The sequence below is a fragment of the Sapajus apella genome, unplaced genomic scaffold (genome assembly GCF_009761245.1).
Source record: "Sapajus apella isolate SASKATOON/1434 unplaced genomic scaffold, GSC_monkey_1.0 scaffold46, whole genome shotgun sequence".
In the NCBI taxonomy this organism is placed as follows: domain Eukaryota; kingdom Metazoa; phylum Chordata; class Mammalia; order Primates; family Cebidae; genus Sapajus; species Sapajus apella.
This window is the reverse complement of record NW_022436986.1, coordinates 17532975-17556120: the sequence shown is the minus strand read 5'-3', so window position 1 is coordinate 17556120 and position 23146 is coordinate 17532975. Positions and strand designations below refer to the sequence as shown.

Sequence of the window (23146 nt, the reverse complement as noted above, 5' to 3'; positions counted from 1 at the left end):
TGTACTCTTGGTTTTCCTACCCTCAGGTGTGGCCTGGCTGCTGGTGAAATTTATTTGGGGGCTGAGGTCACTTTAGTCAACTGACTTGGGTTCCTCTTTCCAAGCTGTGCTGCCTGGGACTGGGAGGGGGTGGTATAGGCAGTTGTGTTCTTCCCACCCTATTCAGTGAGTCTCTTCTTGTTATTTATTATGCTGAAGCTGGGTGCTGTGATCTCTCACCTGATTATTTTAGTTTTTATGAAGGTGCTTTTGTGGTGGATAATTTAGTTTGACGTCCCTGCATTAGATAGGAAGGGGATGAGGTTCTGTTGGGCTTTTCTTTTTTTTTTCAGTTTTAAGTTTTTGTAGGTACATGTTGGGTGTTTATATTTATGGTGTACATGAGATGTTTTGATACCGGCATGCAGTGCTTAATAATCACATCATGGAGAATAGGGTATCCATGCCCTCAAGCATTTATCTTTTGAGTTGCAAACAATCCTATTGTATTCTTTTAGTTATTTTAAAATGTACAATTAAATTATCATTGACTATAGCCACACTAGTTGCTACCAAAGAGTATTAGGTCTCATTCATTTTCTTCTTTTGTTTTTTTGTTTTTTTATTTGAGACAGAGTCTTGCTCTGTTGCTTAGGTTGGAGAGCAGTGGTGCAATCTCAGCTCACTGCAACCTCTGCCTCCTGGGCTCAAGCAATTCTCCTGTCTCAGCCTTCTGAATAGCTGGAATTACAAGTGCACACCAGCATGCCTGGCTAATTTTTGTAATTTTAGTAGAGATGGGGTTTCACCATGTTGGCCAGACTGGTCTTAAACCCCTGACCTCAGGTGATCCACCCACCTTGGCCTCCCAAAGTGTTGGGATTATAGACATGAGCGCATGCCTGGCCTGAATTCATTCTTTCTGTTTTTTGTACTTGTTAACCATTTTCACCTCCCCCTCCCTGTTCAGCCATTTTGCCCTGCCTCCTGCTCCCTCTTGTAACTTTCTTTTTGTTTTTAGATGGAGTTTTGCTCTTGTTGCCCAGGCTGTAGTGTAATGGCACGATCTTGGCTCACTGCAACCTCCCCCTCCTGGGTTCAAGCGATTCTCTTGCCTCAGCCTCCCAAGTAGCTAGGATTACAGGCATGCGCCACCATACCCAGCTAATTTTGTATTTTAAGTAGAGACGAGGTTTCTCCATGTTGGTCAGGCTGGTCTCAAATTCCTAACCTCAGGTGATCCACCGGTCTCGGCCTCCCAAAGTGCTGAGATTACAGGTATGAGCCACCATGCCCGGCCCCTCTTGTAACTTATTATGGGAAATTTTATACATATTCAAAAATAGAATGATAATAATGTAATGAATTCCCACGTGTCTGTTCTTATTTTCTCTATTGAACCCCTTTATTTCTGGAATATTTACAGTGAAGTCCAGATATTCATAAATGTTATTCATAAATATAGTTATGGAGTTTTGTTTTTGTTTTTAATGGCAAGTGTATTGTTATTAACTATGGGAAACATGCAAAAACAGGTACATAAAATGAACCTTAATAAGGATTATGTTGAAATAACTTTTTTAGCTCAAAGTTGCCAAGAGAAGCTTTTAACCAGGGAAGCTGTAGGACTAAAGCCTTTAATCCTTTTTCCTCAGTCTCAGAAGCATGTAGCATTAGCACTTGATGCCTCATCACAAATAGAGCGTTTATTGATTAGCATAGGAAAGTCTCAGCTGTTGCCTTAATGCTTGGAAGAGTTAGTGTTTTCATAGCCCTCGCATGCTCTCTGTTCATTCCCTTATTTCTTCTCTTCCTCCTAATTTCTTCTGGTTTACAGTAAAAAGTGGAAAATGCAGGTCTAGGTAGTTACATGTTTGGTCAGTGACTCCTACTTGTGAAGCATGTCAGCATTTCCGAATCAAATTTTAAAATACTTGAGTGTGTACTATATAGAATTTTCAAATGTTTGGCTTTTGAAGCACTTTCAAACTTACAATGAAGCTGTAAGAATACTCTAAAGAACTCGTGTGCCTTTTATCCAGATTTTCCAAATTTTCACATTTTACATTTACTTTGTTCTCTTCTGAGCCATTTAAAAGTAACATCAAGATATCATATAATTTAAGAGTACAAAGAGTTAAATAGTTGTTAAGTAAATGTTAATAAAATATAATGGCTACTATTTATTGTGGAGTAACCACAATCAGGCATACTATCTAGTAGTTTTATGTACATTAACCTCATTTAATTCTTAAAGCTTAATGCTGTGGATGATATTATGCTTCTCATAGAAATGAAGTTTTTGAGGCTCATGGAAGTTTAAATAAGGGTATATAGTTGGTGAGAGGCAGCTAGAATTTATACTGAGACTTATATGGCTTCAAAGTTGGTGGGATTCCCTGTCTTCCTTAGGTGAACCATATTATGCTTCTAGACATCGTAAATCACTGCTTAGTGGTTCTCTACTGAGGTGAGGAGGGCAGCAAAGACTTTGAAAAATATCTTCAAGGCATTCTTAAGTCCTTGCTCCTTTACCCTCCCCTGCCTTTGAGCCATTGAATTAGCTGGAAGCAAACTAGGACAAAATAGAGAAAACAAAACATGCTCAGAAACACACTTTTAAGCAGCTGTTCTGTAGAAATGGATGTTTTGGGGAAATGTGTTTTCTCATTCATGGCTTTTACTTCCTTCATTGCAGGCCAAGCAGATAGAACTTCAGTTCACTATTGGCGAAGCCATTACCAGTGCGGCAATAGGAACTAGTTCTGTGGCTGCCCGAGATGCCTGGCTAGTGACTGAAGAGGAATATACTCCTCCTACTGGTACCAAATATTCAGCTAATCAATTTATAATTATCAAGTAACCTTTTTGTTCTCTTTATCACATTTGAGGAAAAAAAAATTATACATTCCATATTATTTTTCAAATATTTGTATTTGTTTACCAATTTCATTCAGTCAAGAAAAATAGTTGATAGAAGAAGACAGCATGAGGCCAGGCACAGTGGCTGACACCTGTAATCCAAGCACTTTAGGAGGCCAAGGAGGGTGATCACATGAGGTCGGGAGTTTGAGCCCAGCCTGGCCAACATGGTGAAACCCCACCTCTACTAAAAGTATAAAAATCAGCCTGGTGTGGTGGCGCAAGTCTGTAATCCCAGCTATTCTAGGGGCTGAGGCATGAGAATCACTTGAACCTGGAAGGCAGAGGTTGCAGTGAGCCGAGATCGTGCCACTGCACTCTAGCCTGGGCGAAAAAGGGAGACCCTGTCTCAAAAAAAAAAAAAAAAAAAAAAAAAAAGTAGACAGCATGAAATTAGTAACTTTTTTCCCTTTGGCAAGCAAGCAGGGGAGTTAGCTCTGGATTACCTTGAAGCTTGTGCCCTTTTCATGAGGATTTCAGTGTTTAGCCAGTTTCAGAATTCAAGGTATAGGTGTTTCCAGATGAGGTGTCCTCTAATCCTTCATTACATAATGAAGCCTCAGTGCCTTCTGCTAGTGTTCCAGGTACACTGGCTTTTAGTGACAGCATATAGTTGAGGGAACATGTGGTTTCTGACTTTATGTTATATATATCATGATTTCAAATGTGTTATGATTTAATTTGAATTTGGAATTGAAAATATATTTTAGTATTTGAGCTAGAATTAAAAAAAATTTTAAACAGAAGGAAAAGTCACCAAGTTTTTATATTTCATCTTCTTAATTAAGGAAATTAAATGACAATATTCTCATGGTAACAATTTGATTGTGGATTGTGTTCCATCATGATTAATACATTAATTTAGTTATTGCACTTAGTGTTACAGTTAACATTTAACTCCACGGTAATGTGTTCACCTGTTGTTTCATTAGCCACCATAAAGAGGTTTAAAGGAAATAGAAAAACACGCTTTTGCTTGCATTGTAATGAGAATTGTGGATCGACGGAAGCTGAATCAGAGTCAGTTTTTTGAGGTTTTTCTTGAACACACATGAAGCAAGGCAAGAAGTTTGTATAGAAGGATGAAGATAAGGGAGGGAAGTGACATTGTTAACAAGCTTAGACAGCCATACCTGAAGTAGGAATTTTCAGGTTGCATGTGAGAGGTGATAACAGAGACTTGACAGCAGGGAGGGCTCACACTGAGGAGTGGGTTTGCTATGAGAGGCATGTTTCTGACACCATGGTGTTTTTTTGTTGTTGTTGGTTTGTTTTTGAGATGGAGTCTTACCTTGTTGCCCAGGCTGGAGTGCAGTGGTACGATCTTGGCTCACTGCAACCTCCGCCTCCCGGGTTCAAGTGATTCTCCTGCTTCAGCCTCCCAAGTAGTTGGTATTACAGGAGTCTGCCACCACACCTGGCTAATTTTTCATATTTTTGGTAGAGACGGTGTTTCACTATGTTGGCTAGGCTGGTCTTGAATTCCTGACCTCAGGTGATCCACCTGCCTCAGCCTCCCAAAGTGCTGAGATTACAAGCACGGGCCACTGCTCCCAGCCACTCCATGGTTTTTACATAGCAACTTAAGCAAATAAAGGTCAGTAGAAAGGTATCTATGCCAGTCTTCATACTCTGAACTCTTGTATTGCTTCAAACTCTTCTTGGAAGATTGCATTCTGCCTGGCTTTTTACTCATCCAAAGGAATCTCAAATTGTCCATTAAATGTCAAAGTTCTATTTTGTCTGTTTCGGGAAAGGAAAACATAACATACTGTGGAGAGGGGGTGATGATGAATCTTTGATGTGAATTTTGATCATGCGTGTTCTATGTCATTCTCATCTGCATGCTACTCAGCCTTTGGATGTTGTTGGTTACAGTGTACCAGTCTTGCTGTGAATAGAATGAACAGCATTTGAGAAGCCAGTTAGGGTTCAGGTCTTAGCCATCTTAGCATCTCTACATATTATCCTGGGCATGTTGTGGGACTTGAGTAAGGACTTGTTGGTTTGGTAATTGTATTTGACCAGATAGCAGAACTGCTGGCAGCTAGAGTTGTGGTTACGGGTATTAAAAGAAGGGATTCTGACTCTGAGAACTAGAGTAGGGTGATCAGTGAGGAGCTGTGAAGAGATGAGGGGTGGAGGGGAATTGAACATGGCGTATACTGCCAATTGATCAACTAACGTGAAAATTGAGAATCATTGGACTTAGCAACAGGGAAGTCATTTGTGATTACTGTGAATAATATCCATGGAGAAGAGAAGGCAAAAGGCTTATTTGGAGTGGGCTCAAGAAAGGAGAAGGGCAAAGTTTGAACATGAGTTTAGACAACTATTTTGAAGGGTCTTAATGTAAAACTATGCTTGTTACTGGAAGAGTGAGATTTTTGCCCCACTGAGGACATTTGGTAATGTCTGGACACTGGGGATGATGGGTGCTCCTGGTCTCTAGTTAGTGAAGGCAGAGGATGCTGCCAGACATTTTGCAGTGTGTAGCATAGCTCTCTACAATAAAGAATTATCCAGCCAAAATGTCAGTAGTGTTGAGATTCAGAAACCCTGGAGTAATAAAAGAGAAAAACAGTATAGTAGCAGGAGGAGGAAAATAAGTGCAAAAGATATTTGCTAGTTTTTAGATAGAAGTTGAGAAAGATCTAGGAAACAAAGAAAAATTGCTGACACTGAGAGAGTAGGGATAATTTTTCATTCTAGGGAACTAAAAAGTTACTTGAGTGCCTTTGAAATGTAATTTTGTTTACACTAGGTTCTAGAGTGAATAATTATTGATTCCTTCAGCAACTTTAAACACCTTAGTCATTTAGACTTTAGTATGTTACAGGATTGTTATGTTGAGTAAATGTTGATTTAAATTTAATTTTTTTCAGGAAACCATGTTGAATTATTTTAATTCTTTATTATTTTTCTTTGTTCTTCCCCAGAAGCCAAAGTGAATGATGTGGTTCCATGGGTATTGGATGTGATTTTAAATAAACATATAATCAGCCCCAACCCACATGTGAGGCAAGCAGCCTGTATCTGGCTCCTTTCCCTTGTGAGGAAGCTAAATACCCACAAAGAAGTGAAGGTGAGCCATGCTGTATGTGGTCAGCCCTTTTGGAAACCACGGTATTATAAGCAGCAAGGAAAGCATTTAAGGGTGAAGACCATTAACCAATAGTAGATACTTTGAAATACATTGTACATGAAGGAATGAATGATATATATAGGCTGGAAGATGATTCAAAACTTGAAGGTATAAAGTCAGAAGTGCTTGAGATGGGGAGGCTCAGTTGGACCAATGGTCAGCTTGCATGTGTTAGACTACCTGTAAATGGTGCAGCTCCAGGTGATTTGGGCCACCTGTAAAAATGAGAACAAAACAGCGATTGTAACTGGTTTGGATAATAAGACTACAGATTTTGTACATGGTGAGAGCAACCCTCTTATTCTCTCAAAGAGGTAGAGTTTCAGTGTTGTAATGCCTTTTTTCTTCTTTCAGTCTCATCTTAAAGAAATTCAAAGTGCATTTGTTTCAGTTCTATCAGAAAATGATGGTAGGTTGTTGGTAAATATTTGATTTCTAAACTTATTTGAACTTGTATTTTAAATGTTGAAAAACCTGGATTAGTGAATGTAAAAGAAAACTTTTTTGAGCTATGTGATTAAAACAAATGATCAAACCTTATTTATTAGTAGTAAGGGTAAGCATTATGTTAATGGCTTAAAAACTAAAATTTCTAGTTACGAGACAGAAACTTAGGTTCTTATTTATTTATTTATACATTAGAACATGTTCCTTAGTCTGCATTTAAAAATGGAGCTTGAGGCCTTCTTTAACATTAGTGTCTCTCCTAATAGCTTTTTTGTACTTCTGGTTACTTTTCCTCTCCGATTTAAGCTAGGAGACAGTGAATGTATATGTGTTAAACATTTCACTAGTAGCTTTGTTTTATAACTTGATTTAAACATATGGGCTTGTGTTGACATTTAAGTTAGGTGTGAGTGTATTGAAATCCTGTGAGGCTGTTTTATCTCTGATGTGTATGACTTTACAGTTTGTGGATAATCTGTCACTGTCCAGTGACACTGTATAGGTCCATCAGTATTGCCTAGGTTTGTAAACTGGATCTTCTGTGAATGTGGTTCTCATTTATAGTAACTTGGATGGTGCCATGTCCACTGAAATGATTTAGTAGTAATATATATATTTTTAAATAAAATAGGCAGATTGATTCTGTTTTTATATCTTTACTTTGATAACATTTTGGGTCCATGTCAACATAACTTTTTAAAAATTTTGATTTCATAGCAAGTAGACAGTTTTTTTTAAAGTAATACAATCTTGTCTGCTTTTCTTGTAGAACTTAGCCAAGATGTTGCATCAAAGGGCCTTGGATTGGTTTATGAACTAGGCAATGAACAAGATCAACAGGAATTGGTTTCTACACTTGTAGAAACACTTATGACTGGCAAAAGGTATGGTGAACTTGAAAATTTTAGATTCAAACCCATAGAGCAAGTCTATACACATAGAATATGCCAGAGAAGGAAAATTCAGCTTTCCATTTTTGCGTTTATGAAGGCTTTTCTAAATTGCAAGTCCGTAGTTATTGCGCTGCGAATAGCACAGTTATTCCAGTGTATACTGTTAACTTGAGGAGCATGTCACTAGGTCAAGCTTTGAAAGTTTAATGGTCCCAGATAATTAATGTATTGGATTAGAAAAATGCCGTAATTACTGTTGGCTAAATGGAAGTTAAGATGCAGAGAAGAAGCTTGCATATCATTCATAGTCTAATCTGTGAAGAGTTTGAGGGGAAATCATCCGTGTAAGGGGTTGCTGCTTTATGTTGCCTGCCTTGTAGGAATGATAGTTTTCATGTTGTCACCTCATTTAATTCAGTGCAAATTATGTGGAATGTCTTTTTCATCTGTTAATTTGTTCATTCTGGATTCATTTTACAAAATTTGCAGCCTGATGGAAAGAACTTTCATATCTTGTACACAGTAAATGCTTGATAGGAAGTTCAGTTTTATCACTTTGTTAATGAATTGTATTGGCTAGTTGAATGTTGGTATGAAAAGCTTTAAGCTTATTGAAATTCTTCTTGTTTTGATTTAGAGTTAAACATGAAGTTTCTGGAGAGACAGTGGTATTCCAAGGGGGAGCTCTTGGCAAAACACCAGATGGGTAAGTATGCTAAATCCATCAATCAGTTATGGTAATAAACATCTTTAAATATATATATGTATGTATATATATGTATGTATTAGTCTGGTAAATAGAGCAGTCATGAAGTTGATTTCTGCCCTCTTAGGAAATGTTATCTATTGGTGGAAGAAGAAAACTTATATGGAAAAAAAGGCTCATGTCTTAAATTGAGTGTCGTGGGAAATAAACTGAGATGGAGATTTCTAGGTTGGAAATGTATTGGATAGTGCTCTGGGGATCACTCTGGGGTGAAGAGGAAGCAGGACAGGGCCTATGACTGGGGGAGGGGTTGAACTGTTGCCATTGCTTCGGTGGATACCGACCTCTGGAGGAGCTCTGAGCTGGCATGGAGTGGCCTCTTGGAGTTCAGCTTTGAGGCATAGAGCCTGGCCCTTTGTGTCCCCTCAGTGACCAGCTGTTGGTGGTGGGCTGCTGCTAGGGAGCCCATGATGTTGGGCCCTAAGGGCATTTCTGGGAGACTGCCTAGGCCAAGAACTGTCAGCTCTCAGGCAGCTGAGTCCTGGGGGACACCTGGAAGCATACCAGGTGCACCTACTGCCCCTAGTTTTTGGGTGGGTGTAATTCTTTATCTTAGATGCCACTACTTTAGCATTTAAAATAAATTGCTTGAGCTTGACCTCCTTTATTTTATCATGCATTGTTTCTGTGGATCGTTAGGCAAATCTTTGCTGGTTGCAGGGCCTTGCTGTGGCATCACACATAGCCTACTTCAGTGTTGTCTGCAACAGGAGAAAGCTGCAGTGTGTTCTGTCCTTGACTTTCCCCCACAGTGCACTGTTACCATGTCAAAAGTTGTTTTCATTCTACTTATTCTCCTTGTAGACTCCTAAGTTTTTTAAAAAGTGCTTGCATTTTACAAAATAACATAAAATGAATAGATGTTTTAGCCGATTTTATTTGTTCAGAGGAACGTTAATAAGACTCAAGTTGGATTAGGGTGGTCTAGTTTAGAAAAGACTTAGGAAAGACAGATGTTGTCTTCAGATGACTCTCTTATGATCATGTGAGATTATGTGTAACGTAATGAAGAATTATTGGGTTGCATCCCCAGGTGGTGAGGGCACCACTTCCACAGACTTACACGTGCATTTAGGTCATTTATCAGCAGCGATGTAGATGGGCTTAGGAATTGCTGTTAGTTGAATTAGCTGACTTTTTATATTCTTCCCAACCTGGCTTTCTGTGTCCATGGTGATAAGATAACTCAGTATTAGAAATTCAGTGAAAATTTGATTTTAGTATGTCCTAGTAATACTGATGATGTAATTTTTTTAGGCTGGAAAGAGAGACGTATATTACTGCCTACCTCTTTTTCTTTGTTTCCAAGTCAGGGCCTTTCTACTTACAAGGAACTTTGTTCTCTGGCAAGTGATCTTAGCCAGCCAGATCTGGTGTATAAATTTATGAATTTAGCTAACCATCATGCAATGTGGAACTCTAGGAAGGTAAGTTGCCACCACTGGATAATTATTTTTTATTTCCCTGCAAATCAAACATGCTACATTGGCAGACAGTGACAAATGATATACAGTGCATTTTGTGAAAGTCTGTGCTCGATGAGAAAGCTGAACCCCACAAAGCTACTATTGATTGGAAAGCCCAATAAATCAGCCTGTATTTAGGCATAAGTTTGGGAGGGAGAATTTTTTGCTCTGTTAATATTTTACTGTAATGGGTGCATTTGAGTCACTTCATCCTATTATTGTTTTTAGGGTGCTGCTTTTGGTTTTAATGTAATTGCTACCAGAGCTGGAGAGCAGTTGGCTCCTTTTCTGCCTCAGCTAGTTCCTCGACTTTATCGTTATCAGTTTGATCCCAATCTTGGCATTCGACAGGCCATGACAAGTATTTGGAATGCGTTGGTCACTGACAAATCCATGGTAAGTATCTGTGGACCCCTGCGTGTTAGGAAAACAGGTCAAGCATAGGATTTAAACCCAGTGCCCATCTAACTTTCTACTATTTTTATACTTACTTGTTCAAACCAATAAATTGTCTCTCATTCCATGTTTCTTCCTTCTTTCAAGGCATCAAAGACATATATGGCAACATTTATTGAAATCTCCAAAATGGAAACAATATAATTGTCCACTGGGCAGATGGTTAAGAAAATGATTATATATTCACACAAATGGAATAGTAAAATGTGGATAGAGACTATTGATGCAATGGAGAATGGGTCATAATCCCACCTCCAGTGAATTCAGTTAGTTCGGGAGACAGCTAAGGAAGCAGGCAATTGCCACATTATTTTCTCTCTTGGTGTCCTATCATCTGGCTGGTCAGAATGTTCCATTTGGATACTAAGATTTATCAGGGCTTATTTCTGAATATCTTTTGCTCTCTGAGGTTTCTCTATATCGATCAGTTCCAAGGCATATAAATGTCATCTTTATTGTGAAAGTTCCCAGTCTTACACTTTTGGTCCAGATGTCACTTGCACTCTAGACTTGTATATGTAACTGTCTACTTGAAATTTTCATTTCAGTGTTGTTTCAGAATATCATAAGCCCAAAGTGCCCAGAACAGGACTTAAAAAATAACCTTCCTCCTCTGTTTTCACTGTTCACCTATTTGCGCAAGCCGGAAAACTTGGTGTCATACTTTATTTTGGTCTGTGTCTCACCATCACCCCCAACTGAATCTAGGAGCAAATTCTGTTGTTTCTGCTTCCAAAGTATTCCTTGAATCTGCTCTCTTCTTTTCCTAATTATTTCCTGATGAACAGGTCGTCATTGTCTTTTCTCTTTGTCTTTCTTCATTTAATTATCTACGTAGTAGCAAAAAAGATGTTAAAAATGCAAATTAGATTGTGCCATTTTGGGTTAAAATCATTCAGTGGCTTTACAGCTCATTTTAAATAAATTCCGTGATCCTTACTATGTCTTACAAGTCTCTGCCTATAATGTGGCTCCTTCCTGTCTCTCCTATCTGGTACTAGGGTGAGTATGTTCCTATTCATGGTGGTACTTGAGGGTTCAGCTTTGAAGGCTCAGTGTGTTCTGCTTGCTCCAGGAGAACATGTGCTACTTCTGGGTCAGCCAAGATCCAATAGGCCATTGGGCTTCGTAGGTCTGAGCTCAGGACACAGGCCTAGGCCCTTGTGATGTGAGTGCCATCTCTGTGAGTGAAAGGATTAGGCCACAGAGTGGATGAGATCACCCATGGAGAATGCTGAGAGAAGCAGACATAGGAAGACATCAGTTTGTTATTTACCTCTTTATCTTGGTTTTCTTACATGTAAGTAAGGATAACAAAACCTTTCCTACCTATAAAAGTGGAAAAGCCATAAATTTTGAGAGGGTCAGCATTGGTATAAATCTGAGTCTACCATTGTTTTGTCATTATTACCAAGTTGCTAAGTAGAGCAGAGGCTTAAAAAGTAAAACTCATATTTCATTCTGAACAGTCATGAGCTAGGCACTGAGTAATGTACTGGGGTTAAAAAGATGAGTGAGACACTGTCCCTCATTAACTGCACCGATGATGAGTGAGACGCTGTCCCTCAATAACTGCACCAATGACGAGTGAGACACTGTCCCTCAATAACTGCACTGATGTCGAGGGAGACACTGTCCCTCAATAACTGCACCGAGGACGAGTGAGACGCTGTCCCTCAATAACTGCACCAATGACGAGTGAGACACTGTCCCTCAATAACTGCACCAATGACGAGTGAGACACTGTCCCTCAATAACTGCACTGATGTCGAGTGAGACACTGTCCCTCAATAACTACACTGATGTCAAGTGAGACACTGTCCCTCAATAACTACACCAATGACGAGTGAGACACTGTCCCTCAATAACTGCACCAATGACGAGACACTGTCCCTCAATAACTGCACCGATGACGAGTGAGACACTGTCCCTCAATAACTGCACCGATGTCGAGTGAGACACTGTCTCTCAATAACTGCACCGATGACGAGTGAGACGCTGGCCCTCAATAACTGCACCAATGATGAGTGAGACACTGTCCCTCAATCACTGTACCGATGATGACCGAGATGCTATCCCTTGATAACTGCACTGTCCTGAACAATAATTGCATTCGACCCCCTTGAGGGTCTCCATATAGTGGAACAGTGTAGTTACTGTACGATCTTGTGTGATGCACCTTCAGAAGGTGCTATGGGAACAGAGAGGAGGTTACTTAGGCCAGTCTCCTCTGGGAAAGAATGGCTAATACGAACCTTGAGGGACAAGTAGGAGTCAGTCAAGCAAGTAGGACCTGAGAAGGGTATTGTAGGTAGAAGTGGTATGTGCCAAGGAAAGGAAGTGAGACAGAATATGATACTTTTGGGGCTGGACAAGTCATGAAAGGCTTTGTGTGCATGCCCAGGTGATTGGACTTCATTCTTATGCACTGAGGAAAATAAGAGCATCAAATGTACATTTTAGAATGGCCACCTGACAGCTTTTAGCAACCAAAGTGGGGAGCGATTTGTGGGCTGAGTGGCCTAGAGAGACATGGAGGCTGTAAAATACAGAAACGTGGTCAGTGTGGTTGAGTGTGGTTAACCAGTGTGGTTAAGAGTTGAATAATTTGATTGTTGATGGATTTTGCATTTAAAATTTTATCCTTTTGCTTTCATTAGGTGGATAAATATTTGAAAGAAATTCTTCAAGATTTGGTTAAGAACCTTACAAGCAATATGTGGCGAGTTCGAGAATCCAGGTACCATTTTTAGGAATATAAGTTTAGTCAAATAAAACTGAATTTTTTTTCCTTTCAAAATTTCCAGGTTGTATATTTTGTGCAAAAGGACTAAATTAAAACTGCTAAAAAGCTGGCCGAGTGTGGTGGCTCACACCTGTAATCCCAGCACTGTGGGAGGCTGAGGTGGGTGGATCACCTGAGATCAGGAGTTCAGGACCAGCCTGGGCAACATGGTGAATCCCCATCTCTACTAAAAATACAAAAATCAGGTGGGCACAGTGGCATGTGCCTGTATTTCCAGCTACTTGGAAGGCTGAGGCAGGAGAATCACTTGAACCCAGGGGCAGAGATTGCAGTGAACCGAGATCGCACCACTGCATTCCATCCTGGGCAACAGAGTGAGACTCTGACTCAAAACAAAACAAGAAAAAAACAAAGCAACAACAACAAAACTACTAAAAAGCATGATTTCTGGTTGGCTACATTCGATAGTTATTTTTCTTTAACTATTTAAGCTTTGGTCAATTATTTTCCTAAATTGTCATAGTTCATATAAGTATGAAATCAAAGAAGTTGAAGATAGATATATTTTTGTATGGTCATGACTTTATAGTGTAGCATTTCTGTATACAGATTACATTCATTCAGTGCCCACTGTATACTTGGCAAGGTGCTAGGCCCAGGGGGCACACTGTTGAATAAAAACAGATGTGTCATCTCAAAGGGATTATATTATAGTTGTGGGAAACAAAACATTATATCATTGTAAATGCCATATATATATATATATGTATATGGAATACATATATATATATGGAATGAATATATATATATATATGTGTATGGCATATTTGAGGGACCCAGAGAGAAGTCAAGCTGTTTTGGGGTAAGGGGATGAGAACTTGAATCAGAGGCAGAATCTGTATTTTTTTTTTTAGTATAAATGTTTCATAGTAAAATATTGACTTTCTTCATCATATATTGAAATGAAATTTTAATTTTCAGCTGTTTAGCTTTGAATGATTTATTGAGAGGAAGACCCTTAGATGACATCATTGATAAACTTCCAGAAATTTGGGAAACGCTTTTTAGAGTACAAGATGATATCAAGGTATTATAGAAATAAATCAGCATTTATATATACAAAAAGTTAAATTGGAATTATTAAAATATTTGTTGTATATGTCAAAATTCCATCTCCAGATAATTTTAAGAGACCAACATTTTTTCCCAAAGTTTCAGTCTTAATGTGTCTGTGAAGTTGTAAGGTTGGGTATCCTTAGATCTAAATTAAGTAGACTTTGGGAAAAAAAGGTGGTCTATATACCTTCTTTCAATAGAGATCTCATGATTCTGTTGAATTAGGGACAAATAACAGTTTTGAACATAGTAATGGCATTTTGATGAGTTCTGTAAATGGGATTAATTATTCCCAAATAATGGGACCAATTCCCCTGGATTTTTCTTGTGTAATCTTAATTTTAGGTATTTTGATATTTTACCATTAAAATTAGGCACTTCAATTTTACCTTTCTTTTTGCTTTATTTATTGGAGACTTTTAAGTGTTTCAGAATTCTCACATAGATCTTTATATATTTACTTTTAAATTACATTTAGTTTCTGAACTGTTTAATAGCTAATTTTTTTAAGGTCAAAATAGGTTACAATTAATGTTTAAAAATTAATAGTATGGCATGGTAATGTGTTCCTTGATGGGCAAAAAGTCTAATACGATACTTATTTTTTTAACCTGATATGAAATGTAGGATTTTCCACCAGTTTCTATAGGGTCTGAAGCAATTAAACTGCAAATTGTAGAGTAAATGACAGTGAAACTCTCTAACTTGTATTATGTCACACTTTTGTCATTTTTAGGAATCTGTACGAAAAGCAGCAGAACTAGCTCTGAAAACTCTGAGCAAGGTGAAAACTCCTATCTTACATTGGGAATGGAGTGGGGCAGGATTCTGGGTGACCATGACAATAATGATTTATTGATTGTCATAGGAAATGACATTTAGTTGCAGTATAATTGGCTTCATGGTGTAGTTCACTACTCTTACAGTGAATGAGAAAGTGAGTGCTATAAACACTGCATTGCTAGTATGTTGAACAGAGTGTACTTGTGGTCTCTTTAAACGGTGAACTGAAGATAAAACTTTGACTTGACCTTGAAGAGCACGTCACTCCATTAGATCAAGCAACACCTGTCTTTTCTCTTGCTTTTGCTATGTTTATATGTAAATCTACCTTTCATATCTATGAGGTTGGAGAGCTTTTTGAAACTATCTCCGACTTGAACTTGATTTTGTGATAATATCAGGAACTTTTTCATTCTAGTTACACAAACCTTGCCATAGGTCACGTTGTTAATAAGTAGTAAAACCAGGTTTTAAGTACAGGTGGTTTTCTCGTTTAATATATGATCTTGACCACTATATTGTGCCGCCACCCAATGTTATTGATGATGATGGTGATGATGATAACACTTTAAAACCTTCTTTATTTAATTTTTTATTTTCATTATTTTTGAGACAGGGTCTCACTCTGTTACCCAGGCTGGGATGTAGTGGTGTGATCACGACTCACTGCAGTCTTGACCTCCCAGGTTCAGGTGATCTTCCCACTTCAACCTCCTGGAGATCTGGGACCACAGGCATATGACACCATGCCTGGCTAATTTTTTTTTTTTTTTTTTTTTTTGGTAGAGACAGAGTCTCTTCATGTTACCTAGGCTGTTCTCAAACTCCAGGGCTCAAGCGATCCACCGGCCTCGGCCTCCCAAAGTGCTAAGATTATAGACATGAGCCATTGCACCCAGGCCTAAACCTTTTTAAAAGTGTTTTCTTACATTTAGTCTCATTTCATCAACATCTATTTTGTTCTGTATTTCACAAATTGGGGGACTAATGTGTAGAGGGTGAAATGCATTGCCATATTTTCTGTTTAGTTCTTGGCACACCTAGGACTTAATCTCAGATCTTAATCCTCTGTCTCTCTATAGTATCACAGAAAGTAGATTCACTTATTCTTTTCATGGATATATGAAGTGGAAAGTCTTGCCAGATGAATGCTTTATTAGATGAGCAGTCACTTTCACTAACATCCATGCTCTTTGTATGTGAGGTCTGTGTGAAAATGTGTGACCCTGCCAAAGGAGCAGCTGGCCAGAGAACCATCGCTGCCCTTCTGCCTTGCCTTCTGGACAAAGGAATGATGAGTCCCGTGACAGAAGTTCGAGCCCTCAGGTGTGCATCAGTTGATGAAATGGATGTGTTGGATTTGCTCAGTTCCTAGAAATTGTGTTTCTTTCAAGGTTAGATTCTTGAAAATATAGAGAAAGGTTTAGGAGAATGACTCTTGGGTCATTTGTGAAAACTTGTGAGTCAGAATATTTTTGCAGAAACGTTCTCATGAGACCTTGTTTTTGCCCAGCATTCTGAGTCAAGCGTGTTGTTCTATTGTCATCAGCCTCTGCTCCCAACAAACACATCTTCCTGTTATACTGCAGATCCTCAGGAGCTTGCTTGTTCGTTATAATACTTAGTAATATTTCACAGATTATTAGATTTAAGATAAGCTATTTACCACCTGCAAGGATGAAAATTTTTTTTTTTTTTTTTAGACAGAGTTTTGCTCTTGTTACCCAGGCTGGAGTGCAATGGCGCGATCTCGGCTCACCGCAACCTCTGCCTCCTGGGTTCAAGCAATTCTCCTGCCTCAGCCTCCCGAGTAGCTGGGACTACAGGTGTGCACCACCATGCCCAGCTAATTTTTTTTGTATTTTTAGTATAGACGGGGTTTCACCATGTTGACCAGAATGGTCTCGATCTCTTGACCTCGTGATCCACCTGCCTCGGCCTCCCAAAGTGTTGGGATTATAGGCGTGAGCCACCGTGCCTGGCCTGAAATATTTTTAAAAAATGTACTTACACTTTTAGATATAATATATGGCTACTTTAAGTTAAAATCAATAGTATAGGATTCTAGTTTGTGAGTTTTGTTTGTTTTTAAACTACAGTGCTGTCTAAGAACTTCATCTGTTCCTTTTTATTTCACTCTTAAAAGTAGAACAAATTATTAATAATAGTTCCAGCAGTATGTCATGGCAAGTAGGTAGTTGATAAGAGAAAGCTCTTTTTAGAAGGACTCACCTAACAAATGCAAAAGCATGATGCGATTAAGACTATCACTTTTTGCTCTCCTCAGTAAAATAATCTGAGTGGTGATCTTTAGATGCCCCTAAATCCACTGAGTGAAAGGCTGATGAGAACATTTGATTTAGGGCAACCAGACCTGAATCTACCAGTCACTTCTCACAGCACAGAAAGACAACCAGTGCATCATGATGTGATGGAATAGGAGGAATAGGACACATACAGCATTGCCTAGGAAGGATTCTTTTTGTTTGTTGTTCACCAAATTGAACGTGAACTCAATTTAGCCTGTACAGACAGGGGAAAGAGGAACGTGTTTTTTTTTTCCTTTTTTTTTTTTTTTCTATTATACTTCAAGTTCTAGGGTACATGTGCAGATCATGCAGGATTGTTACATAGGTATACACATGCCATGGTGGTTTGCTGCAACCATCCCCCATCATCTACATTAGGTATTTCTCCTAATGTTATCCCTCCCCAGTCCCCTCATTCCCTGTTATCCCTCCCCTAACCCCTTCACCCCCACAATAGGCTCTGGTGTGTGATGAGAGGAACATGTGAAATGACATGATTGGAATACAGTCAGTGAGGAAAAATAAATAAGAACAAAAGAGGAGAGTGGAGACTGTTAAAAAAAAGATTTAAGAAATGCAGTGGATTGCAATGTGTGAGTGAACTTGGATCCTGATTCAAACAAACCATTTTAAGAAGCTGATGAAACAGAGAAATTTGAATATTTGATATGAAAAATCATTCATATTTTTAAACTGTGAAAATGGTATGATTATGATAAACAGCCTTTGTATCTTAGAGAGTCATACTGAAGTTTAGTTATAGGATATGCTTTCAAGTGCAGTCACATGTCACTTAGTGACAAGGATATATTCTGAGAAAGTGTCGTTAGATGATTTCATGGGTGTGCAAACATTACATGAAGTTGGAAAGATGGTGCAGTCAGATTGCTTCATGCAGGGTTGCCACAGGTTTGCCCACTTCATGTCTCTATGTCACATTTTGGCGATTCTCACAGTATTTCATACTTTGCATTATTATTGTATCTGTTGTGGTGATCTGTGATCAGTGATCTTTGATGTTACTTTTGTGATTGTTTTGGAGTTGTATGAACTGCACCCATTTAAGTTGGTGAACTTAATTGATCAGTGTTGTGTGTGTTCTCATTGCTCCACTGAACAGCTGTTCCCCGTCTCTGTCCCTCTTCTCAAGTGTCTTATTCCCTGAGACACAACAATATTGAAATCAGGCTAATTAATAACCCCACAATGCCCTCTGTCTAAGTGAAGAGAACAGTTGCCTGTCTCTCACTTTAAATAGAAAACTAGAAATGATTAAGCTTAGTGAGGAAGGAATGTTGAAAGTTGAGATAGGCTGAAAGCTAGGCCTCTTGTGGCGAGCAACCAAGTTGTGAATGTAAAGGAAATGTTCTTAAAGGAAGTTTAAAGTGCTATACCAGTCAACACACAAATGGTAAGAAAGTAAAACAGCCTTTTGCTAACAGAAAGTTTGAATGTTCTGGATAGAAGATCAGATCAGCCACAAAGTTCCCTTCAGCCAAACCTTTCAGAGCAAGACCCTAACTCTCTTCAATTCTATGAAGGCTAAGAGAAGTAAGGAAGCTGCAGAAGGAAGGTTGGAAACTAGCAGAGGTTAACTCATAAGGTTTAAGGAAAGAAGCTGTCTCAGTAACATAAAGGTGCAAGCAGTTGCTGATACAGAAGCTGCAGCAGGTTATCCAGAAGATCTAGCTCAGATCACTGATAAAGGTGTCTACACTCAACAACAGACTTTCAATGGAGATGAAACAGCCTTCTGTTAGCAAAAGATACCATGTAGGATTTTCATAGCTACAGAGAAGTCAGCACCTGGCTGCAGTGCTTCAAAGGCCAGGCTGACTGCCTTGTTAGGGACTAATGCAGGCGGTGACTTTAAATTGAAGCCAGTGCTTATTTACACTTCTGAAAATCCTGAAGCCTTAAGAATTCTGCTAAGTCAGCTCTGTGCTCTAGAAATGGAATAACAAAGTCTGGATGACAGCCTGTCTGTTACAGCATGATTTATTGAGTATTTTAAGCCCTCTGTTGAGGCCTACTGCTCAAAAACAAACAAACAAACAAACACCAACCAAACAGAAAAACAACAGCAAAGATTCCTTTCAAAAAGTATTACTGCTCATTGACAATATGCCTGGTCACCCAAGAGTTCTGATAGAGAGGTACAAGAAAATGAATGCTGTTTTCATGCCTGTTAACATACAGTATCCATTCTGAAGCCCATGGATCAAGGAGTAATTTCATGCCTGCTGTAAATTCAAGTCTTACTATTCAAGAAGTGTGTTTTGTAAGGCTAGAGCTGCAATTGATAGTGATTCCTTTGATGGATCTGGGCAAAGCAAATTGAAAACATTCTGGAAAGGGTTCACCATTGTAGATGCCATTAGAACATTCATGATTCATGGGAGGTCAAAATGTCATCATTAATAGGAGTTCGAAGAAGTTTATTCCAACTTTTATGGATGACTTTGAGGAGCTCAGGATGTTAGTGGAGGAAGTCACTGCATATGTGGTGGAAATAGCAAGAGAATTAGAAGTGGGGCCTGAAGACATGACTGAATTTTTGCAATCTCATGATAAAACTTGAACAGAAGAGGAGTTGCTTCTTAGCGATGAGCGAAGAAAAGTGGTTTCTTGAGATGGAAGCTACTCCTGGTGAAGATTCTGTGAACATTGTTAAAATGACCACAAAGGATTTAGAATATTTCATAAACTTAGTTGATAAAGCAGCAACAGGATTGGAGAGGATTGACTCCAACTTTGAAAGATGTTCTAATGTGGGTGAAATGCTATCAAGCCACATCTTATGCTACAAAGAAATCTTTTGTGAAAGGAGAAGTTCATTGATGCAGCAAACTTCATTTTTGACTTATTTTAAGAAATTGCTATAGCCACCCCAGTATTCAGCAAACACCACCCTGATCAGTCAGTAGCCATCACCATTGAGGTAAGACCCTCCACCAGCAAAAAAATAATGACTTGCTGAAAGCTGAGATGATCAGTAGCATTAAGATATTTTAAAATTAAGTAGTGTGCTTTATTTTAGACATAATGCTGTTGCATTCTTAATAGATTACAATATAGTGTAAACAAAACATTTATATGCACTGGTAAACCAGAAAATTTATGTGGCTTGCTTCGTTGTGGTGGTCTGGAATAGAACCTGCAGTATCTCTAAGGTATTGCCGTATGATCTTATGGGACCACTGTTGGACATGGTGGTCTGTTGTTATTGACTGAAATGTCTCATGCATCACATGACTAATACAGTAGCAGAGGGAATAGTGGCTGTATATGGAGGAGGAGGTATTAAATGAAACAAAATTGGTCAAATGTTGCTAATTGTTGAACTGGGTGGAGCATATATGGCATTTAATGCCTACTATAAATTCCTACTATAAAATTTCACTAGAAATATAAATTTCTACTATGAATAAATACATGGAATTTTATTCCTACTATTAATGAAGTAGGCTTTTCCTGGTACATTATAGTTCTTTCTACCTCTATACATGCTTGAAAGTTTCTTAAATAAAAGTTAAAAAAAATAATGCCAAGACCAGGCTCTGTAAGCATATGAGAATATGCTTTAATGCAGTAAACTGCACAACATCCCCACAGTTAGATTTGTAGGTGTTCTTACTTTTGTTAAAAGGATTCAGGAGTTGTGTTCCGTATGTTTATAGCATTAACACCCTTGTGAAGATCAGCAAAAGTGCAGGAGCCATGTTGAAACCACATGCACCAAAACTCATTCCAGCTCTGCTAGAGTCCTTAAGTGTATTGGAGCCCCAAGTTCTCAATTATTTGAGCCTCCGGGCAACAGAGCAAGAAAAGGTGAGTTGATAGCACAGGCATGTTGGTAAGTATCATGAGGAAAGAGCCCTGTTGTTGTACTGAGGTTCATTTGAATGATACTTTCACCACTCTATAAGAACTCACCCCCTCCAACCACATGCCGTGCTTTACTATTTCTTGGAGAGAGGTTGTCAGCTCATACACTATTTTGTGAATTGGATGAAAACTGACACTTCCATCTAAAAAATGAATTAAGATTTGTTTAACAGTTTTCTGTACATTCCAATTTTTGTAGAAGTTGGATCTATACCTTCACAGCCCTTCCATGGACTCCCCTGCCCTATAAGCAAAGAGTATTGCATGTAAATTTTGGCATATCTCAAAGTTGTTCTGCTTTTTAGGTATAATGTAGTCACCTAGTCTCTGATGAGAGTCATTTTTTAAAAACTTCAGATGAAACATATTTATTGTGAAAAATTAATGCAGAATGATAGAAAGTATAATCCCATAGAAGGTCTTCCCATCACCGTTGTATCATTCCCTGAGGAGTACCTGCTGTCAAAAGTGTCCTGTGCCTTCTCTAAAATTCCTTTTTAGTCATAGGCTACCAAACCAAACAAACATACAAATTTAAAAATAGTATCAGACTGTGAAGGTTGTTTTGTGATTTGCTTTTTACATTTACAGTATATCATGTCTATATATACACTTATTCGTCGTAATGTATACATAGTATTTTACAGTGAGATGATTTTGAATTTTTGATGGAAAGGTTTTGCAACATCAGAGTTTTTAAGTGTTCTTTTTTCTCCATACCTTTGGCTCTGTTGAATAATGTATATCCGATAACAAGAATCTTATTTTTCTAACTTGCACTTTCTTTTCCTAACATTGTCCTTTGCTTTTTCATATTGTGTTAGTTGTTTGTATTTCTTCTGTGATTGTGTTTATATTCCATGCCTATTTTTCTATTTGACTGTTTTTTTTTCAATTTATATTTTAAAATTAGAACTATTAACCCCCTGTCATATATAACATTTCTTCTCTGTTCAGTTTGATCTTTAACTTGCCTAAACTTCTCTAATAACTTGCTCTTTTTACCCCTTGCCTCTAATATTGCTGTTTCTTCTTCATTCATTATTTTTCCCTCTTTCAACAGTAGACTTGCCCCTTCCTGGGTGCCCATAGGATGTTTACTAAGAGTTGAGAATTTGGAAACAAATTCTAGTCTAAACTTTGCAGCTCTAGGCAAGTCACTTGTGTATGCCTTACTTTTCTCCTTTATCATATCTGGATAGTGTGAACCTCTCCTTCAGCATAGTTGTTGGATTAAAATACCTTTGTAGATACGAAGATTGATTACGAAGTTGAAGAACTACACATAGAACATTTTCTACTGTTTTTCAATTTTAAAAACCTTAGAAATTAGTCAGTTCCTTTATTTAGGGGATGGAGAACCTCAGGCTCAAGAAGGCTGGATGACTTGCCCAGAGCCATACTATGCTAACTTTTTAACTATTATCTGAATTTCTCACCTGTAGTGAGGTGCTGTTTCTCCTGTAAATTGTTGAGTATAGATCAAAAGAAATTAGGGTTAGACTTATGTTTGCCTTTGTTATAGCTACAGATTATTTTTTTAAAGTTCTTTAGTTTGGAAGTGAAAGTCTTTTATGGGTGTTTGTGTGGATTATTCCTGATTAACTGAATGTGCAGAGTGACTTGAATTTCTGTTCTTCAGGCTGCGATGGATAGTGCTCGGCTCAGTGCTGCCAAATCCTCTCCAATGATGGAAACAATCAACATGGTGAGTGTCTAAATAATAACGAGAGGGTCTGTTTGCTTACTTGAAAATGTAATTCTTCAAAGCCTTCAGGCTACATTAAATGTGTAGAGACGTATGGGATGAGTCAAGCAGCTGTTGTGACTCCAGTTTTTTCTTAGTATAGTTCTCTTTTCTCCTCTGTTACTAAGTGGAATAAATAATTTTCCAAATACGAGAATCAGTTAGTTCAAATTTGTGTTACAAGGGACAACAACATATTAAGAGCTCTCTATAAATTTACATCTGTAGTCTTTTGATCTGCCTGTTTAGAAAGGTTCAGAGTTGTGCCTCTGTGTAATAGTTATCTTTGGGAGGAACTAGAAAGGTTATAATCTGGAAGTATTTAATGAGTAGGTAACATAATGGTAGGTGAAGAGATTGGGCAATGCTGATATGTTTTAATCATAGGAAGGAATTTGCAGTAAAGAGCTGGTTGGCACTCTGAGGTTCTGATTTCTTTCTTTCTTTCTTTCTTTCTTTCTTTCTTTCTTTCTTTCTTTCTTT

The 23146-nt window shown here is 38.3% G+C and overlaps 1 protein-coding gene across 4 annotated transcripts in view; it reads left to right on the top strand.

The window, feature by feature from the left end:
- ECPAS (Ecm29 proteasome adaptor and scaffold) overlaps positions 1–23146 on the top strand; it is a 121220-nt gene that overhangs the window by 83411 nt on the left and 14663 nt on the right. For all 4 annotated transcript variants that reach the window (XM_032240337.1, XM_032240334.1, XM_032240336.1 and 1 more), the window contains 13 exons: positions 2678–2801; positions 5841–5986; positions 6401–6455; positions 7263–7377; positions 8024–8092; positions 9462–9579; positions 9847–10014; positions 12735–12814; positions 13802–13907; positions 14673–14720; positions 15924–16045; positions 20709–20859; positions 22559–22624. In XM_032240337.1, the coding sequence (XP_032096228.1) occupies positions 2678–2801; positions 5841–5986; positions 6401–6455; positions 7263–7377; positions 8024–8092; positions 9462–9579; positions 9847–10014; positions 12735–12814; positions 13802–13907; positions 14673–14720; positions 15924–16045; positions 20709–20859; positions 22559–22624 (1368 nt within the window). The remainder of the gene's footprint in view (positions 1–2677; positions 2802–5840; positions 5987–6400; positions 6456–7262; positions 7378–8023; positions 8093–9461; positions 9580–9846; positions 10015–12734; positions 12815–13801; positions 13908–14672; positions 14721–15923; positions 16046–20708; positions 20860–22558; positions 22625–23146) is intronic.